At 43.3% G+C, this 24,016-nt stretch overlaps 1 protein-coding gene across 1 annotated transcript; it reads left to right on the top strand.

The window, feature by feature from the left end:
* The first annotated feature begins 865 nt into the window (after window positions 1-865).
* LOC141508558 (myelin-oligodendrocyte glycoprotein-like) lies at window positions 866-22,108 on the top strand. Its single transcript, XM_074217291.1, has 5 exons — window positions 866-933; window positions 1,807-1,878; window positions 5,329-5,468; window positions 8,737-9,081; window positions 19,631-22,108. Exons 3-5 carry the CDS (start codon window positions 5,357-5,359, stop codon window positions 19,735-19,737), a joined length of 564 nt encoding a protein of 187 aa, XP_074073392.1. The 5' UTR covers window positions 866-933; window positions 1,807-1,878; window positions 5,329-5,356; the 3' UTR covers window positions 19,738-22,108.
* The last annotated feature ends 1,908 nt before the right edge of the window (window positions 22,109-24,016 follow it).

Below are 24,016 nucleotides of genomic sequence, written 5' to 3'. Positions count from 1 at the left end.
AGAGCTATACGCGTTTTTGCATGCTCTTAGTGTTTATTTTGTTTCAACAAATCCCTCCCTTAGCTTCCCCTCCCTCTAATTACCTCTTCTCTCTTCTATGCCTTCCCTCCTTTTCCCCTGTGGACTGAAACTCTATCTTACTATGTGTCTGAATGCTTCCCTCTTTGGACTGTTGCTGGTGTGTGTGTGTGTGTGTGTGTGTGTGTGTGTGTGTGTGTGTGTGTGTGTTGTGTGTGTTGTGTGCGGTGTGTGTGGTGTGCGTGGTGTGTGTGTGTTTTGTGTGTATTGTGTGTGTGGTGTTTGTGTGTGTTGTGTGTGTTGAGTGTTGTGTGTGTTGTGTGTTGTGTGTGAGTGTTGTGTGTTGTATGTGTGGTGTGTTGTGTGTTGTGTGCGTGTGGTATGTGTGTGTGTGTGTGTGTGTGTGTGTGTGTGTGTGTGCATGCTTTCTCCACCAGGCTGTTGACTCACTTTTCTTTTCTCTTCCCCATCTTGCTCTCCCTCTCCCACCAGAGCTGTTCCAAGACCCGCCTGATTCATGTTCCCTGGAGCCTTTGGGACGCAGGAGCCGCGGCTCCTCCCAGCGCGCGCTCCACTCTCCCCATCCCCGCAGTCCCTCTTCGGAGCCCGTTCTCCCAGGACACGGCTTGCTCCGAACTTGGCCGGGTCGGGTTTGGCTTCCAGACTGCAGAGTCCAGGCTCCGCGGTCAGCGGTTCTGCGCAGCCGTGTTCGCTTCCCCCAAGGGGGGACGATGTAGGGAGAGGCGTGGCTCCTCTCGGGCCGGGGCTCAGGTACCCACAGCCTTCTCCGCCCCGGACCTGTGAGGAGGCTCCCTGAGGCCACAAGCCCGGGTGAGCCGCACCTGGGGCAGCCGCCGGGACTGGGCTTTGGACCTCATTTGAGACTAGGAATCCCGCCCCTCCCGCGCTGTCCAGGTGAGAGTGCGGAAGCCCTGACGGCTGGGACACTTCCATGGCTACATCGTCCGCCGGGCCGGGGTCTGCCGGGGCCGGGGTCTGCCGGGGCCGGGGTCTGCCGGGGCCGGGGTCTGCCGGGGCCGGGGTCTGCCGGGGCCGGGGTCTGCCGGGCCGGGGCCTGCCGGGCCGGGGCCTGCCGGGCCGGGGTCTGCCGGGGCCGGGGCCTGCCGGGCCGTCAGTCTGTCTTTTTTTTTTTTTTTTTTGTGGTTTCCGCCGCTCTGGATTCATTATTTAAAGGCTTTGGGCGATAGCTCAGGCAGGTCTCTGTCTCCCCCTCCTGCTATCCTGGCTTTGCCTCCCCTATCCACCTCCACTAACTTTCCTCCGCTTTCCTTCTCTTCCTCTTCCACCTCCTCCTTCTCCTCCTCTACATGATCCTCTCTCTCTCTCTCTCTCTCTCTCTCTCTCTCTCTCTCTCTCTCTCTCTCTCTCTCTCTCTCTCTCTCCCCCCTCCCTCCCTCCGTCTCCTTCCTTCCTTCCTTTCTTTCTTTTGCAAGGCAATGGGGTCAAGTGAGTGTCTGAGGTAACATTTCAACTCAGGTCCTCCTGACTCCAGGGCCGAGGCTCTATCCACTGCGCCACCTAGCCACCCCTCTCCATTTTTTCTTAATCCTTTTCTTCTTCCGCGGGGGTTTCATATTTACCCAATCTCTTTTCTCCACTGAAGCTTTCCCTTGCAAGTGTATACATCTGTATTCATGTCACTATGTATTTGACAAATAACCCTTTTCTAGCGTCTGTTCCAGTTACCACTAATTTCCTTCAATTTTGAGACTCTCTAGGGGGAAAAAAAGTTTGGGGCTGATCAGCCTCTCTCCTTGGGTTTCTCAGATTTGAATCTGGAGGACAAGAAAGGCAGATCCAGGTAGCATTGGAGGAAGTCTCTGGGACTAGTAATCTGAGGTAAGGAGCTCACAATCTCTTAGGACCAAGCAGGAATTCCAAACAGTTACTACATTGTCTAGAATTTGGGAGCTGTTGTCACTGGGGGGGGGGGGGGGGGGCGAGAGAGAGAGAGAGAGAGAGAGAGAGAGAGAGAGAGAGAGAGAGAGAGAGAGAGAGAGAGGATGTCTGTGGGTGTCTCCTTTTCCCAACACACTTTGAAACTAGAGAATTTAAGGGTGTCTCTATATGGCAGCCTATGAAACTCCCCTTCCCAGGAGGGGAAAGAAGCTGCAGAAGTTAGAAAGAACAGCCCAGCTTTTTAAGAATTCTGCTTCCTTTCTCATTGTCTCTGAGTGAGGAATTTCTTCCTATGCTAATACTAGAGAGGGAAAAGGTTTCGAAGAAAGTAAAATAATCTCTTTTTTCCTGGCCAAACCCAGCCCTGGGTTACCACCTCCTCAGTTCCTGTTTACTTGGTCCCCCTATCTTGGTCTCCAAACTTTTTTGATCATGATCATCATCAGTTAAAAAAAATCAACATACATTCCAAAGTGCATATATTTCCTTTTTTTTTACAAACTATATGTAAGCACTACTGTACAAGTACTAGTATTTGTGCAAAATGTCAGCCCCCCCCGAACTTTAAAAAGATGAAAAATGAAATAATGCTTTCTTTACTCTCAAGTCAAGGGTGAGCCAAAGAAGTTATTGAGTAGGACAGAGACATGATTAAACCTCGGCTCTAGAAATGCCTTTTGGGGGGCAATGTGGAGGAGGGAATGATTGGAGAGGGGACAGACTAGACGTGGATGTGCCATTTAGGAAGCTGCTGTAGATGTCCAAGGGAGAGTGTTGAAAGCCTGAACTGGAGCTGGAAGGGAAGAATACAATTTTGCAAATGATCTAAATGTGGAGTGTTAACCCAGTTTTTCCTAGAAGCAGTTTCTAGCCTGAGCATGACAAGGCAGGTCAGAGACAAAGTGCCAGTAACTAACAGCCCCCCCTTAACTCTTTTAACCATTTGTGAAGACTAAGGGTGGTAGGCAATGAAAGTGCTACAGTTTAGCTACCTGAGGTGGAAAGTGAGATTTTAGATCACAACTTCATGATATATCTGGATGCTTTGATGATTTTCAGAGATGAATAGACCTATTGCATTTGAAATCCTCAAACCAGAGGGAACTTTTTTAAGAGTCAGATGGTCAGAAGGGGTTAAAGAGGGTGTCTAGGATAAAGGACACAAGAATGTGGCCCCTTCTGGCTCAAATGTCATGGCCTATGTAGGGTCTTCTGGGACCAGGACAGGGATAAAAGGCACTGATCCCTTCAATAAAAAGAAGAGTGGTTCTGTCACATGGGCTGCAATGGTCTCACTAACAAGCCCCACTACTGAGATACTCTCTTGACTCCAGGGGAGGTGAGTGGGGAGGGCAGAAGGGTTTAAAACTGAGAGGGTGGCACTAGTATTAACTGAAGCAGACACCTCTTGCCCCTGTTTGAGCAGGGAGACATCTTTTACATGGGTCATGGGGATACCTGTCATAATCTTTTGCACCCCTCCTACCAGCCCTCCCTGGAAACTAGTCACACTGAGTGAGCAGGATTGCCGGGAGGTTCCTTCATTCCTTCCTGGGATGCTTTCTGGCTTTGACTTCTAGTTTCCCCTCTCTCAACTAAAATAACCATGGGTTGATATAGATCTAGTACTCAGGTCTGTGGAAACACAGGGGGAGTAAGAATTGCTCAGCAAAGCCTATGGGATCTTCCCTGGAGCTGGAATACTCTTTGGTTATGGCCTAGAGTTCGCCATACTGCCAGGGCTAGAAACCACAGATCTGATCATTTGCTGGGATTGGCAGGACAGTGCTCAGTACAATCCTCATTAGACTGCTGTGGTCAGGAGAAATAAAAGCAGGCCCTGCCCCCCTTTTTTTTTTCAGAGCTGTCATTCTAGGAATTCTGGAATCAGAGATAAATGCAGTTAATGAGGGATGAGAGAAGGAAGTTCTGGGACTCTGATAATGTTTGTCCTTCATTTTTGAAGAATACCATGACATCAGGGAGATGATACCAAGCATGTGAATTGGATTTGAGTGTGGAAGGCTGTGCTAAGTCATCAGCCTCACTTTCTCCCCCAGAGTTATCTGGGTCCATGGCTGGTTGTAAATGGCTCTATATGTGAGGTGATCAGGGTTAAGAGACTTGCCCAAGGTCATACGGTTAATAAGAGTCAAATGTCTGAGAACAAATTTGAACTCCCATCCTCCTGATTCCAAGGCCAGTGCTCTATTCACTGTGTTGCCTATCTGGCTTGACTCTGCCATGGAGTAGGTGTGAGATAGAGGCAAAGTTCTGAGGCTTTCTTTCTGTAAAGGAGAGGAATGCTAAGGGCATGCCCTATAAAGGCAAGGCAGAGATGGTTCCCAGAAACATGATTCTCTATTTATGTGATTACACCAGCAATGGAGGTATTCTGTCTGTCAGAGAGTCTGGGCCATGTAACACGGTTAATCAGTGACCTGGAAGAGAGCAGAGGGAAGACAGGAGGCAGTCAATGATGTTGTGGAGAGAATTGTCCTGGTAGAGGGCTGTCCAGAGAACAACCAAGGTGGTTTAGGGAATGGGCAATGGAATAGTGGCAATCTCATCACATAGGGATAATGGGTATATACCAAGGAGGAAATGTATGCACCTCTTATGGGAACCCTAGGAAAAAAGCTCTGATTTCTCTACCCTATTTTTTTCTCTAATTTTTGTGTACATTTTATTGCTTTTTCCACTCTTGGATATTTCATGATGGTGAAGGAACTGGTAAGTCTGTGTGCTCTGACTTCTACCTCATACTAGAAGACTGTGAAAAAGCACAGTGGATTGTGCTTGATTAAGGAACAAGACCATAGATAGCCCTGAGTTTGACCAGCTCTCAAAACTTGGTTTTGCAAGGACTGAGACTCAGTTCATTTGGGGAGGCTGAATTTCCAGCATTTTGTAGAACTCTTCAGCTCTGGTTACTTGCCACATAAGTTTTCTAGTTTGTAATCAAGACACAAGGCTAGATTCACAAAGGATTGCATCAACATAGCAGAAAATCAGGAAGCAGCTTTAAGTAGTTCCTCTAAAGCATCCCACAAGGTTTTAGAAAACCAGACTGAAGGGAGTGTGGGGAAATTGGTGCACTAATTTATTGGTAGATATTCTGAAGAACAAGAAGAATGATGAATTATGCCAAAAGGGCTATAAAACTAGGCATACCTTATGTCTTAGCAAGACCAGATCTGTGGGATCTAAAGGGGGAGGGGGAAGATGAGGAAGGACAGACACAGGCTGGATCACAGTTTCCTTACAACCACTTCCTATGGTTGCCCAGACTTTAAAACACTTATCACTCCTAGGGCTAAGGGGCCATTGGACCATTTCCAGGCTCTGTTCTCCTGCTTTTCACTGCCATCATCCTTTGCTTTTTCCTAGTATCAGCCTAGTTGTGTTTCTGTCAGCAATGATGTGGACCATCAAGTGGAATCCCCAGTCAGCTTCCTCTAACAGTCCCACTCTATCTTTGTACCTACTATTATACTTCATTCTTGAAGGTTTTTTAATTCTTAGTTCAGGTAAGTTTCTTTTTCTTCATATTACTACAGAAAGAAACTGAAATTCAATTAAACCATTCATTTAAGAAACAATGACTGGTCCTTTTTGAACACAGAGCCCTAACACTATCTGTTTTACACAGATTAGGTAAGGCATGGTCTCAGAAAAGGGTCACTGTTCCCCTCCTAGGCACTTGCTTCTATATCTGCAATATCACATCCTAGGATTGTGGAGTCAGAAGGGATCCCATCCAGTTCAGCTCCTTATGTTACTGGACCCAGAATGAGGAGACATTTCTGTAGAAGGCTCTTTTCATAATAGGGATTCAAACTCATCAGGAATGTAGGAAACTCAGCAGTTACTCAGTTCAACCCTTGAAGAGGCGGGAAAACTTGTAATATTCCTGTAAAAATTTTAGGGGTCTGTGAGAGCAATATGGAGGGACTTTCCCATGTCTCTGAGGATTCATCTAAAGTTTGGTCATATAAATTTCTGTTTATTCTACTAGCAGGTTATCTAAAATATTCATAATAGAGGAAAACCAGGGAATTTTGTGCCAACCTGGAATGTAATTCACTCTCATTAATCTGGCAGATAGACACACTCAGGGGTGTGTGTGTGTGTATACACACACACACATATATATATATATATGTATGCATGTAAGTATATAGTATATATATATATAAAGTGTATGTATATGCATATACATGTGTGTCTATGAATATATCCATAGTTATAGTTTTCACAGGTTCTATGGAGGACTCTGTGGCTTCAAAGTCCCATTAACTTGGATGCTGCCTGAGTCACCTGGTGTTGTTTTTTGCTCCTTAGCTTGAGCCATTTGCATGTCATTCAAAGAAGGTTTGGGGAGTTAGTGGGACTTTGAACCCCAGAATCCACCACATAGATCCTGTGGAGATGGTTGGGCATACCCCAAAATGGCTTTTGGGGATATAAGCTTGTAACCAAGGAACTGATGAGAATTCCAAGGAATTTTGTAACTGCAAGTGACCTCATTCTCTGGGACCAGAGATCCTGAGCCAACATAACTAGCCAAGAATTCCACAAAAATATTATCAAACAAGAATGTCTTGGATTTTTTTTTTAAATGTTTTTGGGCCAGTATTTGTTAGGAATGTTTGATTTCAGTGAATTATCTGACCTAGGGTGAGAGAAAATCCCTTAGAACTTATGTCAAATGATTGTGTAAGCATGTAACCCATGCTGGTCCCTCTTCTCACCCTGTTTCTACTCCCCCAAATCCCAACAACTCTCCAGGACTTGTTTGGTGCTTATGATACAAAGACTTATTCTTACTACCAAGATCCTCTTTGGCTGGCACCTCAATAAATCTAGGGGGAATTAAGAGAAGCAGAGTGTCTATATTTCTGCTTTTGTAAGACAAAGCAGCCAGGAATAAAAGTCTTGTTCATTTATGGCAACAGAGATCTCCCTGGTCTCTCATCTGGACAAGTGTAGGCAACCAAAGAGTGTCACAAACTGTTAGAGGAGGGATGGCCTTTACATATCATCTGATACAAATCCCCCATTTTATAAGACAACTGAGGTTGGGTAGTTTGAGCAGTTTGGGATTTGGTTAACATGAGTTCTATTCTACACAACAGAATCAGAATTTGAATGTCAATGTTCTGTTGTGCATTTCAGAACTTCTCAGAATTCTGCTTCTCTGTGGCTTACAGGACTTCTCTGACTTCTGTCCTAACCAGAGGGAATGTCTATTAAGTCTTACCTGAAAGGTTTTGATGTCTGGATAGATTTCCTTCAGTTGCTCAACAAAGCACTTCCCAGACTCCCTCTCTCTTCCCCAACAAAGGGGACAGATTAAGGCAATCCCTGGACCTGAAGGAAAGGAGCAAGATAAAAAGGTTTAGAATCAAACCTCAGATCAGGTCAAGTCAGTGAACTAGAGCTTTTTATGGAGAAGCCATAGAAGACACTTAGGAAGACAGGAGCTTTGATGGAGGCTTCAATTAGAAAGACCTTCCAGGGTTATAGGAGGCCCAGGACCAGCAATGTCAGTAAGATGAGTGATGTAGTCTGTTCCCAGCAGCTCTGATCATTCCCCATTCCTACCTCCCTCTGATAGACAGATTTCTGAGATGTGATGAACAGATTTTTGAGATGTAGAGAATCTATCTTTTTTTTTTTTTTTTTTAGGTTTTTTTGCAAGGCAAATGGGGTTAAGTGGCTTGCCCAAGGCCACACAGCTAGGTAATTATTAAGTGTCTGAGACCGGATTTGAACCCTGGTACTCCTGACTCCAGGGCTGGTGCTTTATCCACTGTGTCACCTAGCCCCCCCAGAATCTATCTTCTTAACTTGCGTGTATGAGGTTGTGAGAACAAATACCCTCCATAGATTTAAGGGGCCTATCACTTCTGATCTAGGCCCATTCAAGAAAATAGGAAAAAGTTAGAATGTGCTTTAAGGATACAGCTTTTCTCATCTTCTGACAAAAAGGTAAAGAAAATTCAGCTTTTTTTCCTTGGTCTCTGTGCCAAAGAGCTGCAGGCACCTTCTCCTCAGTGACACAAACAAGAGAATACAAAGATATTGTATTAGTTTTAGAACTGGCAAAGGCCCCAGAGATCATAGTTCAATCTTCTTATTTTACTTAAAGAACAGAGGCCCAGAGAGATCCATGACTTCTCCAAGGTCACACAGGCAATAGCAGAGTTAATATTTGAACTCAGATCCTTTCCTTCCAGTTCTAGTCACCCAGGATGCCATTATTACAGTAATGCTTGGAAAACTCCCCACATTTCCATAATCATCCTCCTCCTTCCCATTGAGCTTCACTGCTCTGTCACACAGAGGTCTTCCACTCTGTTCTCTGACTCAGTCTCCCACAATCATAGGATGAGGACAAGTCCCTCACCAGCTCAGGTGAGGGACTTTTCTTGAGTAATAGGACACCTCAGGGATGGGGCAAAAACTGGTCCCTCTGTGGTGCCATTGACAGGAGCTGTTGCCTTTCTGCCTCCACCCCCAAACTTTCAACCCCCGGTCTGATGCCCTGCCTCCCTGGATATCCAAGTTATTAAAGAGGAGAATGTCATGTCTCCATCTCACAGACCTATCACACTCTAGAAAGTGATTTCCCCCTAGTGGGGCTCAAAGCAGAGCTCAGAGCAGCCCTTGAGCAGGACCACATGCAGAATTTCATGGTCCTTGGCTGCCCTGACTCTGCTCTGGGACCCAAGTTAATTTTACTACCTCTGTGTTCTCTGAATTTCTTCTGTTTGTCCCTGCTTCTCCTCACAGGAGCAGTCACAGTATTTGGCCCTTTGGTCCAGCCCACCCTGGCCTGGGTCAGGGAAGATGTCCTGCTCTCCTGTCACCTCTCCCCTAGGATGGATGCTCGGGGAATGACTGTGAAGTGGGTCAGAGGTCCACTAGTTGTGCACCTGTACCACAAGGGTAAGGAGATGAAGGAAACCCAAGCTCCTGCATTCCAAGGAAGGACAGAGATGCTGAGACAGGACATGGAAGAGGGGAAGGTGACTGTGAAAATACACCAGGTCTGGTTCTCTGATGCTGGCCAGTACACATGCCTTTTTAAGTCAGGAACCTTTTACAATGAAACCAGTTTTGACCTTCATGTAGCAGGTAGGTCCTACCTGGGATTCTCACTGTAGCTGGAAAGGATACTCAGAATATTGGTATTTGCACAGATGATTTTTAGAGTATATAAAGTACTTTCCATACTTTGGCTTATAACTCATGGGATACTATTTCTGTTAGTGACTTAACACTGACTGAAGCCCCCTCAGGGTTCTCTAGTACCTTAAAGGATCTTGGGAGTGTTCAGCCTCTCTGTCATTGACTCAGACCCTTACCAATGATGTTCCCTCAGTGTTAGAGACTCTTTTCTATCTTTTTTTCCATATAACCAATGCAGAGAATCATGGGCATAGGGAATATTGAAATTAATGGGAAACAAAATTTTGTAAATCTTCACTCTTCCTCTTATCACTCTGTTAAAACACTCTGTTTTGACCTCCAGTCTGACTTTGGCCACATTCTCATTGGTAAGGCAAGCTAGATTATACAGGCACTGAAACAACATCGGATACCTCCCAGGCCAGAATAGGAGACCCTTGACCCCTCTCCAGAAGGCAAATTCTGCAAAAGCAGGACTTGGACAACTCCCAAATCACCACATCTTTGCACCCTGAGAGGGGGGGAGGTTGTTTTCTTTTGCTTCCAGACTTCTGCTTAATCTGGCAACTGACCTGCCAAGATTAATTAGCAATTCATGTGATTTCTTTTAATCCTTCTTTAACCCCTCTATCACTTCTTTTGTGTTGTAACTTCCTTTTAATAAATCTCTATTTTCTTTTTACCTGCATTCCTGGGTCAAAAGGTGATTCTTCACTGGAAACAGGGAACCCATTACAACACAACCACTTATTAGTTATATTAGCTTTTATGCAGTTGTCTGTAATCCTATATTGTCATGAAAGCACATTTTCAAATGACATTTTCCTTGACAGCCGAGGGCATTTTAATCTTCCCACATACATTTTAATCTCTTAATCTCTGTAGAGTTGAGAATGGAGGAAGTTCAGGTTGTCTCATCTCACCAAATTCCAAGTCCAAACCCCTCTTGGAACTCATAGGTCCAAACACAAGCTTCTTCTTCTTTTTTTTTATTAAAGATTTAATTTATTTTGAGTTTTTCAATTCCCCCCACCCATCTTACTTCCCTCCCCCACCCCCCACAGAAGGCAATTTGTCAGTCTTTACATTGTTTCCATGGTATACATTGATCCAAATTCAATGTGATGAGAGAGAAATCAGGAAGAAACATAAAATATAAGATATAGCAAGATCAGACAACAAGATATCAGTTTTCCCCCCAAAATTAAAGGAAATAGTTCTTGAACTTTGTTCAAACTCCATGGTTCTTTATCTGGATACACATGGCATTCTCCATTGCAGACAGCCCAAAATTGTCCCTGATTGTTGCACTGATGGAATGAGCAAGTCCATCAAGGTTGATCATCACCCCCATGTTGCTGTTAGGGTATACAGTGTTTTTCTGGTTCTGCTCATCTCATTCAACATCAGTTCATGCATATCCCTCCAGGCTCCCCTGAATTCACATCCCTCCTGGTTTCTAATAGAACAGTAGAAACACAGACTTCTTAAGGCTTCACTTTGCTGGCAGCAATATTAGGCCTCAATTTTTCCATAAAGATCATCCTAGCTTGGATCTTAATAGCATCAGGAATTCACAATATGGAAAAGACAAAGAAATAGATTCTGCCCACAGACAGTTCTGAGAGAGCTTGAGGGTCCTCACTGAAGAAGGAAAAATTCCTTCCTTTTCCAGCTCAGGTTATGGTACATGTACTGTGAGTGAACAGAACTTTGGACACAGCAGGAAGCAAATAGAGAGTGGGAGAGAGGGGGAGAGAGAGAAAGGGGGTGGGGTGGGGAGGGTAGAGAAAATGGAGAGATAAATCTGGTACTTTTCAAGTCTCAGCTTGTTCCAATTATTCAACCAAAACTAAGAGGCCTTTTTCACTCAAGTGGCACGTTTCTTCCATATTCTGGCTGATGCCATCTCCCATGTGAATTCTTTCATGAAGTCGGCTGAACAGGCACAAAGCAAAGACCCTTTATACTCTCCCATTCATTTCCAATATTTGGAATAGTCAGGGAGGACATTTTCTTTTCAGTTCTTGTCCCCAGTTCAAAACACTTCTAGGTCCCTGGAGAGTCATGAGTCACCTCCATTTGCCTCCTTTCCCCTGCCCCTACAAGAGGTAATCTCGGAACCAACCATAATCCTATAGGTTCAGATCAAAATCACAGTCTTCCCAAAATACAAAGTTTCAATAAAACAAGGGATATTGAACAAAGATAAAATATTAGAGCCTGTTTTGACTGTCTTTCAGGGTCTTTCTCAATCCCCTTTCTCTTAAATAAAAGAAAGTGCAAAGACAAAGAAAACTGGATCCCCCTGTTGAATAGAAGCCCAGGTCTGAGCTTCTAAATCACATAGAGCTTTCCACACAGGCTGATCATTCAGGCCTGGAATTTTTTCCTACTGACAAGCTGCAAAATTAAATACTGTTCAATTCAATTTAGCAAGCATTAAGCATCTGCTTTATATAGTACTCTGACCTACTAAGAGCAAGGCACAGCGCCAAGCCCTGGGAATATAAAAGGTGAAAAAGTCAATCCCTTGTCCACTAGGAGTTTACAGTCGAATGGAAGAGTCAACAGGTAAATAAAGCATGGTCCATAGAGGACAAATAGGAAATAAAAGGGGAAGGCATTGGGATTAAGAGGGATGAGTGAAAATTTCCTGGAGAAGGTAGAATTTTTCTTAGGAATTGATGGAAGTCAGAGAGGTCAGTGGTCAGAGAAGAGAGAGCATTCTAGCCAAAGAGAAGACTGGAGCCCTGAGAAGGGGGTACCTTGTTTGTGGAACAGCTAGGAGGTCTTTGTCACTGAACTGAAGAGAATGTATTAATGAGGAAGAGGTGAGAAGTCTGGGATGGTAGGAGGGGTCTAGGTTACTATGAAAAATTTTGAGTTCATTAGAGAGCATTTTGAATTTGCTCTCTGAGGCAATAGGAGCCATTAGAATTTATTGAATAGGGAAGTGACATGTTTGACTTAAATTTTAGGAGAATCATTTTAGTGACTGTACAGAGGGTGGGTTGGAGAGGATTGAGGCAGGCAGACTTACTCCCAGACTATTGCAGTAATTAATGTATGAGGGGATGAGGGCCTGCACCAGAGTGGTGGCAGTGTCAGAGGAGAGAGGGGGTTAATATGAGTGATGCTTCAAAGGTGAAACTGGGCTAAGAGATAGTGAGGAATCTGGCATCACTGCTGGGTTGTCTCAGTCTCTTCATTTTGAGGTATGTCAAGAGACTGGGAGGATGGTATTTTAACATAGAATGAGGAAGGTTCTAGGGGGAAAGATAATGAATTCTTGTTTTGAACACATTGAGTTAAGATAGTGTGGGAGAGAACCTAGCCTGGCCTCCTCTAGAAGGAAGAATGGAGTGAGTCTGGAATGAAGTCTGGAATTCCAGGAAGAAGGTAGAACCATTGCAAAGTCACAGAGGGAGGGGAGATATAGTGGAGGATCATGGTGAGGAGGAGTGAGGTCAGTTTGACTGACCTGTGAAGGAAAGCAATATGATCAGCCTGGAATGGGAAATTGGGACCAGGTTTTGAAAGGTGTCAAAAGATGGAAGCATTGGCATTGGATCCTATAAGTATCAGGAGCCATTGAAGGTTCTTGAGCAGGAATGTCATAGTCAGACCCATTTTTCAGGAAAAACACTTTGGCAGTCAAGAGGAAGAAGGATTAGAGGGACAGACACTTGAAATATGGTGACCAGTGAGAGGCTATGGCAGATATTCCAGCTGAGAGATGATGAGGGTGAGAGTGGGGCCTACCTGAATGGGGGCAGAGGTAGGAAGTGAGAAATGTTGTGGAGGCAGAAACTTCTAGCATTGACAACTGCCTATGTATATGGGATGAGAGACAAGGGAGGAGGTGAAAATTACACTGAGTTTGTGACCTCAATGGATGAGAAGAATGTTGGGTCTTTAACAGTAGGTGGATGTTTGGAAGAAGAGTGGATTTGGAGGGAAAGACAGGAGTTTTTTTAGGTGCAATCAATGAGATTTCCAATGTCTAAGAGACCTGGGTGAGGATCCAATGATGGGAGCCTCTGATCCTAGGCAGAATGATTGGTATAATAATGCCAGCTATTATAATACTCCTTTAGATTTATCAAGATGACAATGATTACAACTTCTCATATCAGAGGTAAAAGAGACAACTAGGTTGTATAGCATATGGAGCTCTGTATCTGGAGTGAAGTCAGACCTGAGTTTTCATATCACCTCAGATATCTACTAGCTTTGTGAACCTGGGCATTCCATTTATTCTCTGCCTGTCTCAGTTTCCCTAACTGTGAAAAGGTAATAATAATAGTAATAATAATAATAATAATGATAATAATAATAGTATCTGCATTCCAGGTGGTTGTTAGGCTCTAAGGTGCTAATATTGATAAAATCCAGAGCAGAGGGCCTAGGACACAGTAGGCATTTCAGAAATGTATATTTCCTTCTTATTGCTATGTTATATAAGTATGATAGTATTTTAATCCTTATTTTACAGACAGACAATTTAATACTCAGATAGATTTGATGGTGGAAGTGTAAAAATATTTGAGCAAAGGGCACAAAGGGAAGAAAATCCCATTAATTGAGGCTCCTCCCCCTTTCCAGAACTTGATTCAGATCTCCCATCACTTTCTCAGTTCATCCTTTGGTTCAGAGGAACACAAGTTGACCTGCCAATCAACAGGATGTTATCTAGAGCTTCAGGTGTGGTGGAGACATGCCAGGGTGCTGGTCATGTAGACATCTAAAAGCAATAGAGAGGAGTCAAAATGATGGAGTAAAGGAAGGTATTCACCTGAACCTTTTCCAATAATAACCAGGGGAAATCCAGAGGTCACCAGAGAGATCTTTGCATCCATCTAGTTGACTAGACACCTCAACTAGTTAGTGAGCTGAACTTCTCCTCAAAGAGACTTCCCCTGGCTCTCTGGCCCACCTTCTATCTCAGCTGCTCAGTCAATAGAGAATAAGGACCAGACAAACACTAGTCCAGGAGCCTGGGCTCCCTCTACACTTGTAAGTTGCCTATGGGCAGTGGGAAAGTAGAGGCTAATGCCATGACTTCCTTTACGTTTTCTCCCTTTACAATCATACAAAGTAGTCAAGAGGGAGAATATCAAGTCTACAAGGGGATCACAGGAAGAAAAGTGATTTCCTCAGAAGATGGCCCACAGCAGAGCAGCAGCTGATCCAGAAGTCAGGTTTCATCTCCTGGATCCCCACAACAGACAAACAACTACTCTTGATCCTTGGTGTACATTGTCCTCTGATTTTCTTCTGTTTTATCCCTAGAATGACCATTCTCAGTGATTGGTCCTGTTCAGCCCTTTCAGGCCAAGCAAGGGGAAGATGCTATACTCTCCTGTGAACTCTTACTCAAGGTGGATGCTCAGAACATGACTGTCAAGTGGTTCAGAAACCAGACCCTTGTGCACAGGTACCCCAATGGGGAGAAGCTGGAGGAATTCCAGGGAGATGAGTTCCAGGGGAAGATGGAGCTGCTGAAACATGATCTGACTGAGGGGGAAGGTGACCTTGAGGATCCAGCAGGTCCAGGTCTCTAACTCTGGTCCATATATTTGCCATGTCCAGTCAGCTGACTATTATGATGAAGCTTACATTGAACTGCAAGTATCAGGTAGGTCCTAAGTAATTTATGGGTTTCTTTTGAATCTTAGATTGTTAGAACTGGAAGAGATTTTAAAGAGTATTGAGCTAAACCCCATCATTCAACAAATGAGGAAAATGGGACACAGAGAGGGGAGAGACTTTGCACAAGATCATTCACTTTGGAGATGTCTGGGCTGGGAATCAGACTTGACTCCTCACTTCTGCTCTGGCCTTTTTCTTCTCCTTGACACATCCCTTGGATCCTGCATGTGTAAAATCATAGACTTTAAGAAAGAACAAACTCACTTTGGAATGGAAACTTTGATTCATGACTTCAATTCTCTTCTTTCCCTTTGATCCTTCAGACTTGATGTCTCCCACTAAAAGATGATGGATGCTCCTCTCTACCCTGGAGCCCAGAATCGGGATGATTTAATTGTCTCTTTCAGATTCTCCAAGCCTCACCTGGCCCTCAAAAGCCAAACACTGAGTGGGGTTCCTCTTGATTATCATCTGTGTGACACTGGCCTGCCCTCATCAGAGAGGGTGCTATGCTTTATGAGCAAGGAAAAATTGAAGCAGCTCAAAGGAAATGTGGGATGTATAAGTTGCATTCCAGGTGCTCACTTGGTCTATTTGTGCCTGACCTCTGGAAGAGCATTCTGAGATTATATTGGTCTGATGAGGCACAGTTGGACACAGTGTAACTTGTCTCTAACATTGTGATATCATTTTGGCCTTCAATAATGCAGGACAAGAATCAGTGGATGGAGACATCCTGAGGGAAGGTACAGTTGAGGTCTTGAGCACAGATGAAAAATCAAGGCTTGAGATGGAGATCTGAGAATCATGTACCTTGAAGTTGTAATTAAAGTAATGAGCAATAAATTAATATAAAGTACAGTTGTTGATAGAAAAGAGGATCAAAGGCAATATTCACCAACTTCCATCTTATCTTAATATGGTGGGGATAAAGACCCAAGAAAAGAGACTTTGAAGGAACTTTCGGAGGGCAATCTGTTAAATCAAGGGAAGAGAGTAGAGAGACAATAACTGAGAAGTGGTTGGAGGGTGATCAATAATGTGGGATACTCCTGTGAGATCAAGGACAATGAGGACTCAGAGAAGTCCACAGGATCCATTTGTTAATGGCTGATGATGACTTTAGAGAGAGCATTTCAACTGAATGGTGTGTGTGTGTGTGAGAAAGCCAGACTGAAGTGCATAGAAAAGAAGGTGTGATGAGGCACTGGAGACATTTTGGGGACATGCACATTTTTACTCCTCTTTTAACAGTGATGAGATAATTATTGGAGATGGATAAAATAGAGAAGTCCTTTGAGCTTGAAACCATTAACCATGCTTTTAGGACAATGGGAAGGAGCCACTGGAGAAGGAGACACTGAAGAAGTATGAGATGGGGATGACGATGGAGCAGGATTTCTAGGGAAAGCAGGAGGAAAGGAAACAGGATCAAGGGCACAGGGAACATTAAAGCTCATCCTTAATGAGCAAGGAGACCCCTTCTGTGGCCAGAGGACGACAAGATTGTTAACTATAAAGCAGAGCTTTGAGGATGAAGAAAGAGAATGGAGAGGCTTCCCTGTCAAGTTCACATTGGGCTGTCTCACTAGGACTCCTTTCCTCAAAGAAACCCAGACTACAAGGGGAGGTCAGAGACCACCTAGGACAATGAGAACCTGAAAGGAAACCCTTGAAGTGTCTAAAACGTCTGTGACATATGGTCATCCAACCAGAGAGAGTGTCTCAATGGAGACATGAGAACCAAATCCAGAATGGACTTAAGGAGAGGAACATCCTATGTAATCAGGAGCCTGGGATCTGGCCCTGTCTTTGTCATTTAGCTCAGTGTACCCCCTTAGATGAGATTCTTTCCCTCTCTTCTCTCTCTGACCTTCTTTGGTTTTTGGATTAAATGCAATCTAAGGGGCGGCTAGGTGGCGTAATGGATAGAGCACTGGCCTTGGAGTCAGGAGTACCTGAGTTCAAATCCGGCCTCAGGCACTTAATAATTATGTAGCCGTGTGGCCTTGGGCAAGCCACTTAACCCCATTGCCTTGAAAAAACTAAAAAAAAAAAAATGCAATCTAAGGTCCCATGATCCTCTGAAAGGCTTTGAATCTATAAGGACACAACTGTGAGGTCATGGGAAGAGACCTAAATTGGGAGACAGAGGATCCAGGCTTTAGTCTTGGTTGTGTGACTTATAAACTGAAGAATGGAAGATTCCTCTCTTCTGTATTCCTCTCCTTAAACTAAGGCAGTTGGGCTAGATTCTCTGTAAGCTCTCTTCCAATTCTTACATTTTATTTTCTGAAGTACTGGTAAAGTTTGGTTTTGGGGGATATTGAGAGTCTAGGGGAGAGGGGAGAAGGCAGTAGCACTGGCACTCAAGCTACCTAGCTTTTCTAGAATTTCCTGATTCCTGAGGACCTCTAAGCTCTTATCTCTAACCTGGGTCAGAGGCATCAGGGACTGGGGTTTCCCCTTTTATGATTTCAATAGTAATGGGATTTGGGAATCTATTTTCAGATACTCTCTCCATATTTCAGTAGATACTTACTATTGTTGGTGGATTTTCAGTGTTCTTCACTAGTTTAGTCTTGTGGATTCTACATAGAGCCTGTCTACACAGAGTCAGAGGTAAGAGAAGGGCCTTAGGTCTTTAGCCCTTCTATTTCTCCCTAGACCATTTGATTATTACATGAGAAGGGTCTGAGGATCCCCTGATTACTGGGCTCCTTTGGATCTGAACATTTGGTCTGGCTCTGAGCTTAGGGACCTGAGCTTTACTGGGATGATAGAGAATCTCCTGGGTGGTTGCTGTGTTGGGTGGGCTGTGTCAAAAGATGATTATACACTGGGAGTCAGGAGGATGGACTCTTGGGGAGTACATGTTTTCACCTTAACATATTTTCACTTTGGCTTAATCCTTGCCAGACCCTCATCCAAGAACTGGTTTCTGGGGTTCTCTCTAGGTCTAGGTGGAGGGATGGCAGTTTTCTAGGCTCCTTGCCAGACAGTCTGGCCAGAGCTATTCTCTTCAATCCTTGAATGTGGAACTGGTCCCAAGAACCAGTTCCCAGTCTGTTCTCTCTTATTCCTTGACTCAGCCATCCTGGCCCCATTCCTTGTCTCCACTCTAGTCCAACTCACTCCCAGACTGACTCAAGGAATTAAGTCATTTTGACTTGAATCAAAAATTTTACTTAATTATTTCACACTGTGAATTGAACTTTCCCTTACCTGAGTCTCCCTTATCTATTTATTGAAGCAACCTCTCCTCAGCCTCCTGCCAGCCCTGCTCACTATCACTATCCTCCTGCCTTCAGCTTCTTTGTCCTGAATGAAGCAGCCTCCTCCCCAACATCCTGCCCCTGAACTGAGAGGGGTCCCAGCTGGGGCTTCCCCAAGAGTCATATCCTAAAAGCAATAAGAACCTACTTGGAACCCAGGCAAGGACCCCATCTCCCCCTTATTAGTCACCTTTTACCTGACAGGTGTGTCCCTTCAGTTGCCAGGATTTCTACCTTCCCCTCTTTCAGGAAGATTTTGATTTGTCCAATTGAATTGATCTTTTTGATTCAAATTTACTTTATAAAACTTTGTTTTTAAAATATTTTCCTTAATTATTTTAATAGTTTATATTACTTCTTTTTATCTTCTAATTTGGTAATTGTGGAACCTTTTCTATTTTTATTTTCACACTTCCTGGCTATGTGACCCTGGGCTGATCACCTGTCTTTCAGTGTTCAGTTACAGACCAGCATTGCCTTTGGAAGTTCTTCCTCTAGAATTCCCTATACCCATGAAATTCCAACTAATTCTATTATCCTTTAAATAGTTATACTTATTTTCAAAATATTTTATTATTTTGAAAATATTTATCTCAAATATATTGTTTTGAATAATTTTTATTGTTTTATTTAAAAGTTATTGATTCCAGAGAAACGTTGCAAGGTGGTCTAGTCTAGGGTTTGAGAATGAATGGATTCACTTAAAAGATCTCCTCTTGCCCCAGAGGAATTTAGGGACCAAAAAGAAATTTTATTTATGCATTATTGTGGATATTAAAGTAATAAGAAAACTGAGCAGTAATAGGGACTAGATTTCTTTTCTTTTTTTTTTAGGTTTTTTTTGCAAGGCAAATGGGGTTAAGTGGCTTGCCTAAGGCCACACAGCTAGGTAATTATTAAGTGTCTGAGACCAGATTTGAACCCACATACTCTTGACTCCAAGGCCGGTGCTTTATCCACTATGCCACCTAGCTACCCGGGGACTAGATTTCTTAAGTAAATGTTAGATTGAGAAAGTTGGGATAGTTGAAAGAGTATTGCAATTGGGATGATCAGCAGCTGCCAGCAGTGAAAAAGATTGGGGCTTATATAGGGGAGTAAGGCATGATGTATATCCTGGGAAAGGGATGAAGGAGGAGTTAGGGTAGTACTAGGGAGGGACCAAGGAGTGGCTTACATTTAGACCAAGACTAAGACCGCAACTCATGTCCTGAGAGGTCAACCTAGGGCTCAGGGTCTCATCTCCTCTAAGTGTCTGTTATCTCAGTGGTCAGGCAGCAGAGATACAAGATGGGAGTCTTCCAGCCACCCTCACTTCTCACCCACACAAATCTTTGATGTGTCAGATGGGAGTCCAGTATTCCCCTTTAGTAAGGTAACTTTCATGTGAGGCTCCAGGTTAGCTTCTGTCTAAGTAACAATGAGAGTTATTGCTAAGACAGCACAGGAGGAATAGGTTACAATTGTAATTGGAATTACAAATTGTAATTACAATTGTAATAGTAATTACAAATTGTAAGTACAATTGTAATAGTTTACAATTGATTTTCTATTATTTTTGACAGGGTCATTTCAAAGGGGCCAATTCCAGGAAGAGGACAGAGAAGCACAAGCGACCAACAAGGACCCATCAGACTCTGCGGAGCATCTTCAGCTTCCCCAAGGGCTGTGAGCCAGAGTATCTAATCCATCTTTCATTGACACAGGAAAGGGAAGGCAAGGCAAAACTGCAGAGCAGTGATGATGAAAAGTCCCTTCTGCTGTGTCCCCTATCCCTACCTAGGACTTCCTATAAAGGTTGTAGGAGGCTTTCTCTCCCCCTCTCAATCTCCAGTGTCACAGACAGTGGGCTGGAGCTCATGGAATTCCAGACAAGGCAGCTTAGTGTCTTTGTTCCTTCTTACTTTGCATTTCATTCCTTGACCTCAAGTTACTATCTAGAGAAATGAGTTTTTTCTCTTGGTGACATCCTGGAGACTGAAGACTTCCTGATTTTTAGATTTGGTTAAGAGTTTTCAAAGGAAACATGTGGCACAATGGATAGAGACTAGCCTTGGTGTTAGGAGGACCTGAGTTCAAATGCAGCTTCAGACATCTGATACTTAGTAACTGTGTGACCTTGGGCAAGTCACTTAACACCATTGCCTCTCCAAAAAGATAAAAAAAAGAAAAAGAAAAAAAGCTTCCTATAGGGAGATATCTGCAGAAGCCCCCTGCTTTCGAGAGAGAGTGGTTGGCATTTTAAAAAAAATTTGTTTATTTAAGGCAATGGATTTACCAAAGGTTACATAGCTAGGCATTTATTAAGCATCCGAGGCCAGATTTGAACTCAGGTCTGCCTGACTCCAGGGACATTGCTTTATCCACTGCACCACCTAGCTGCCCCGATGATTGGCATTTAAAAAGCACTTATTAAGTACCTGTGTTACACCCTTGAGCTTTCAAGGAACTCCCCATGTAATGGGGGAGAAAACTAGCAAGCAACTGTGAGCAAACAGCATGTATATAGAATAGTTAGGAGATAATTACACAGAAATCATTAAGATTAAGGAGAACTGATAACTCTGGAGGTGAGTGAAGCCCTGCCTCACTTAAGTCCAATTTATGAATAAGTCAAGAAAATACTGATGCAGAGGAAATGATGTAGAAAACTGTGAACTAGCAGAAACAAAATCTTTCAAATGTGTGTGGAGGCACCTGCTCTTAAGATTCTGCCTCCCTTGGACACTGTTGATTGTATCTTGTCTCCCCTTGACCCTGTTGTATCTTATCCTCTATTTCCACCTTGACTTAACTTTGGCCTGGACACTGGCAGATGGGAAATGATCTGTTAGAATTGGACCTCAGTGACTTGAGACAGGAACGACCAGCAAATAGATTGTCATTGGAAGTTACCTGACTCCAAGGTGAAAGACCACACCCTAAGCACCACCTCTGTCTAGCCTACAATGGAGGGGTATTTAACAGGAAAAGATGCCCCTTCCAGCCTCCCATCCAGAAGGAAGGGCCTTCCTTTGGCTCTTCATTAAGACCATGTGGAGCTCCAGGGGCTTCACCATGTGGACTGGTTAACCCAAGCCTCATGGCTGCCTGCCTCTCTCTCTCTCTCTCTCTCTCTCTCTCCAAACTTCAGTTGAGCCTGCCAACTGACCTGCCCAATCCATGTGGCTTTTCCTTAACCTCTTCTTAACTTTTTTCTACCATTTTCTTATGTGTTGTAACTTCTTTTAATAAATTTTTATTTTATTTCCACCCTTGTTTTCCCAAGTCTGAATAATGATTCCTCATAAGCAGAACTGAACTCAAGTAACCAGCAGCTATTTAAACACCAAAGGAGCCACTAGACAGAGAGATGGTCTTCCAGAGCTGGTGGTGTGAGTTTAGCCTTTGTCACACATGATTCTTACACATGTGCTTCACTGCTATTATGGTCTATATATATATATAAGCTTATTCCTCCCATGATACTGAGTATATCTGTGAGAGGGAATAAACCATGTTTTTTTTTTGTCTTTTGTTTTTTTGTTTTTTTAGGTTTTGCAAGGCAATGGGGTTAAGTGGCTTGCCCAAGGCCACACAGCTAGGTAATTATTAAGTGTCTGAGGTCGGTTGTGAACTCAGGTACTCCTGAATCCAGGGCCGGTGCTCTATCCACTGTGCCACCTAGCTGCCCCATAAACCACGTTTTTAGGAAAATATTTTATGTGTTGTTATCATGTTATATGTGATTAGTATTCGGGAAATAACTTGTCAATTTGACCTGGGTGATGCTGATGTTTCTCTTCCTGCTGCTCCTCTTCCTCTTCCTCATCTAATCTAATGCATCCATTTCACAGAAAAGAAAGGCTCAGAGAGGTTAAGTGATGTCACTGCTGATTTTTAAGACTTTGAGACTAAGATAGATAACAGACAAAAAATACACACACACATACACACACAAGGTGGCATAGGAACATATTAGTAAAATGAAGAGTAAGAGGGGATTGTAACTCTGTAAATGGTCAATAAATTTTTAAAAAAAACCAAATCCAACTGTAAACTTTCTTTGATTTCTATAAAATAATTCATTTTGGGGGTCCAAGTTTCTTTTTGTCTAACTTTTTCCTCTAGCACTAATTAATTTGGGAAAAATGACTTTCCATTTCTTGAATGCAAGTTGAGTTGTTATAATGACTTTATCAATTCATTAATAACCATTTATTAAGCATCTACTACATGCAATCCTGGTGATTAAAAAAATGTAGACACTTCCGACCAAAATGGCAGAAAGAATACAGGAACTGTGTTAAGTGCTCCTGGTTCCTCTCAAAACTAACATGAAAGAAACCTCTTAATAGAAATTCCATTGATAAAACCCAGAAAGAGAAGCTAGGAGAACACCAACCATCAAGGTCTATCTTGGCGAACTGGGAGCAGAGACCAGAGAGATAGCACAGGGACAGCAGTGGGGGGAAGCCAGAACACCAGCCTTGGCTGCAGAGGCTTTGGTGAGTGGCAAGTCTGAGGACCAACTTTAGCTGAGGAATTTTTGACTGGGGGTAAAGGAGGTCTGGTGAGCCCCAGTCAGTGGAAGGGTGAATTCTAACACAGAGAATTACAGAACACACCTGGAAAATATTCAGCTGGGCTGGGACCTGAGCTCCATACTTTCAGTGGAGCCCTCTTCCCAGAATGAATGGTAATGCCCCCCCCCCCCAGGTTCAGGTGTGGGCAACAGTGTTCACTCAGCTTAAATGGAGATCAACTTCCTCCCACAGGGCCCAGCCCATTGTTCAAGGTCAACTCAGACCCTGCTGCTGAGGGCCTCAAACACTCCAGAGAAAGCAACCAGCTCCCCCTCCTACTGGCTGGCTCTGGGAGTTGCTAAGCCAAGTGAATGAGGACTCTAAGGTTTTCATAAGCAAACCTCTGAGAGCCAGTGGCCCCCCCAGACAAGATCCTAGGAAGATGAGGAAAGGTCAGTGGAAGGGGCACCCATGGAGAAATACTTAGAAGAAATAGATTCTAACCCAGAGAGATCTAGCTTTTCTGAGGAGAATATGAAATGGTCTTCAGCTCAGAAAGACTTCCTTGAAGAAATTGGGAAGGAGTTTAAAAATCAATTGGAGGGGCGGCTAGGTGGTGCAGTGGATAGAGCACTGACCCTGGAGTCAGGAGTGCCTGAGTTCAAATCCAACCTCAGACACTTAATAATTATTTAGCTGTGTGGCCTTGGGCAAGCTACTTAACCCCATTGCATTGCAAAAAAAAAACCCCTAAAAAAATCAGTTGGAAAAATTGGGAAAAGAAACTCAAGAGAAAATTAACACATTGCAAGAGAAAATTGACATCTCATAACAAGAAAACAAATCCTTGGAAAATACAATTGTACAAACACAAAATGAGACTAATTCTCTCAGTTCTTCAATTGGGCAAATGCAAATAGAAAATAATTCTCTCAAAACTACACTTGGACAAGTGGAAAACTTCAAAAATAAAATGTATCAATTGTTAAAGAAGTTGCAAAAGGTCAATGAAGAAAATTCTTCTCTAAAAAAATGGAATTGGTAGAAACTAATGACTTCATGAGACTACAAGATTCTGTTAAAGTCAAAAGATTGAAAAAATAGAAGAAAATGTAAAACACCTCATCAGCAAAACCACTGACCTCAAGAACAGATCAAGAAGGGACAACCTGAGAATTATAAGTTTTCCTGAAAACATTGAAGTGAAAAAAAAGTGTGGACTTAACATTACAGGATTTAGTGATGAAACACTGCCCTGATATGGAACCAGATGGCAAAATAGTTATTGAAAGACTACATCAATCCCCTCCTGAAAGAGATCCAAAAATAAAAATACCAAGGATTGTTGTGGCCAAATTCCAGAACTATCAGATAAAAGATAAAATCCTGCAAGGAGCCACAGTAAGGATTATGCAGGTCAAGGCTGCATCAACATTAAGGGATTGA

The sequence above is a fragment of the Macrotis lagotis genome, chromosome 1, assembly GCF_037893015.1.
Source record: "Macrotis lagotis isolate mMagLag1 chromosome 1, bilby.v1.9.chrom.fasta, whole genome shotgun sequence".
NCBI classification, from domain to species: Eukaryota; Metazoa; Chordata; class Mammalia; order Peramelemorphia; family Peramelidae; genus Macrotis; species Macrotis lagotis.
The sequence above is the reverse complement of the archived record's forward strand: the minus strand, read 5'-3'. Positions and strand labels throughout refer to the sequence as shown.

Excerpts from the sequence above, each read along its gene's own strand:
- LOC141508558 (XM_074217291.1), top strand. The coding sequence starts at position 5,357 with ATGATGTGGACCATCAAGTGGAATCCCCAGTCAGCTTCCTCTAACAGT. Across the intron at positions 5,469-8,736 it reads TTTTTTAATTCTTAGTTCAG|GAGCAGTCACAGTATTTGGC; the intron begins GTAAGTTTCTTT and ends TTCTCCTCACAG. Across the intron at positions 9,082-19,630 it reads TTTTGACCTTCATGTAGCAG|GGTCATTTCAAAGGGGCCAA; the intron begins GTAGGTCCTACC and ends TATTTTTGACAG.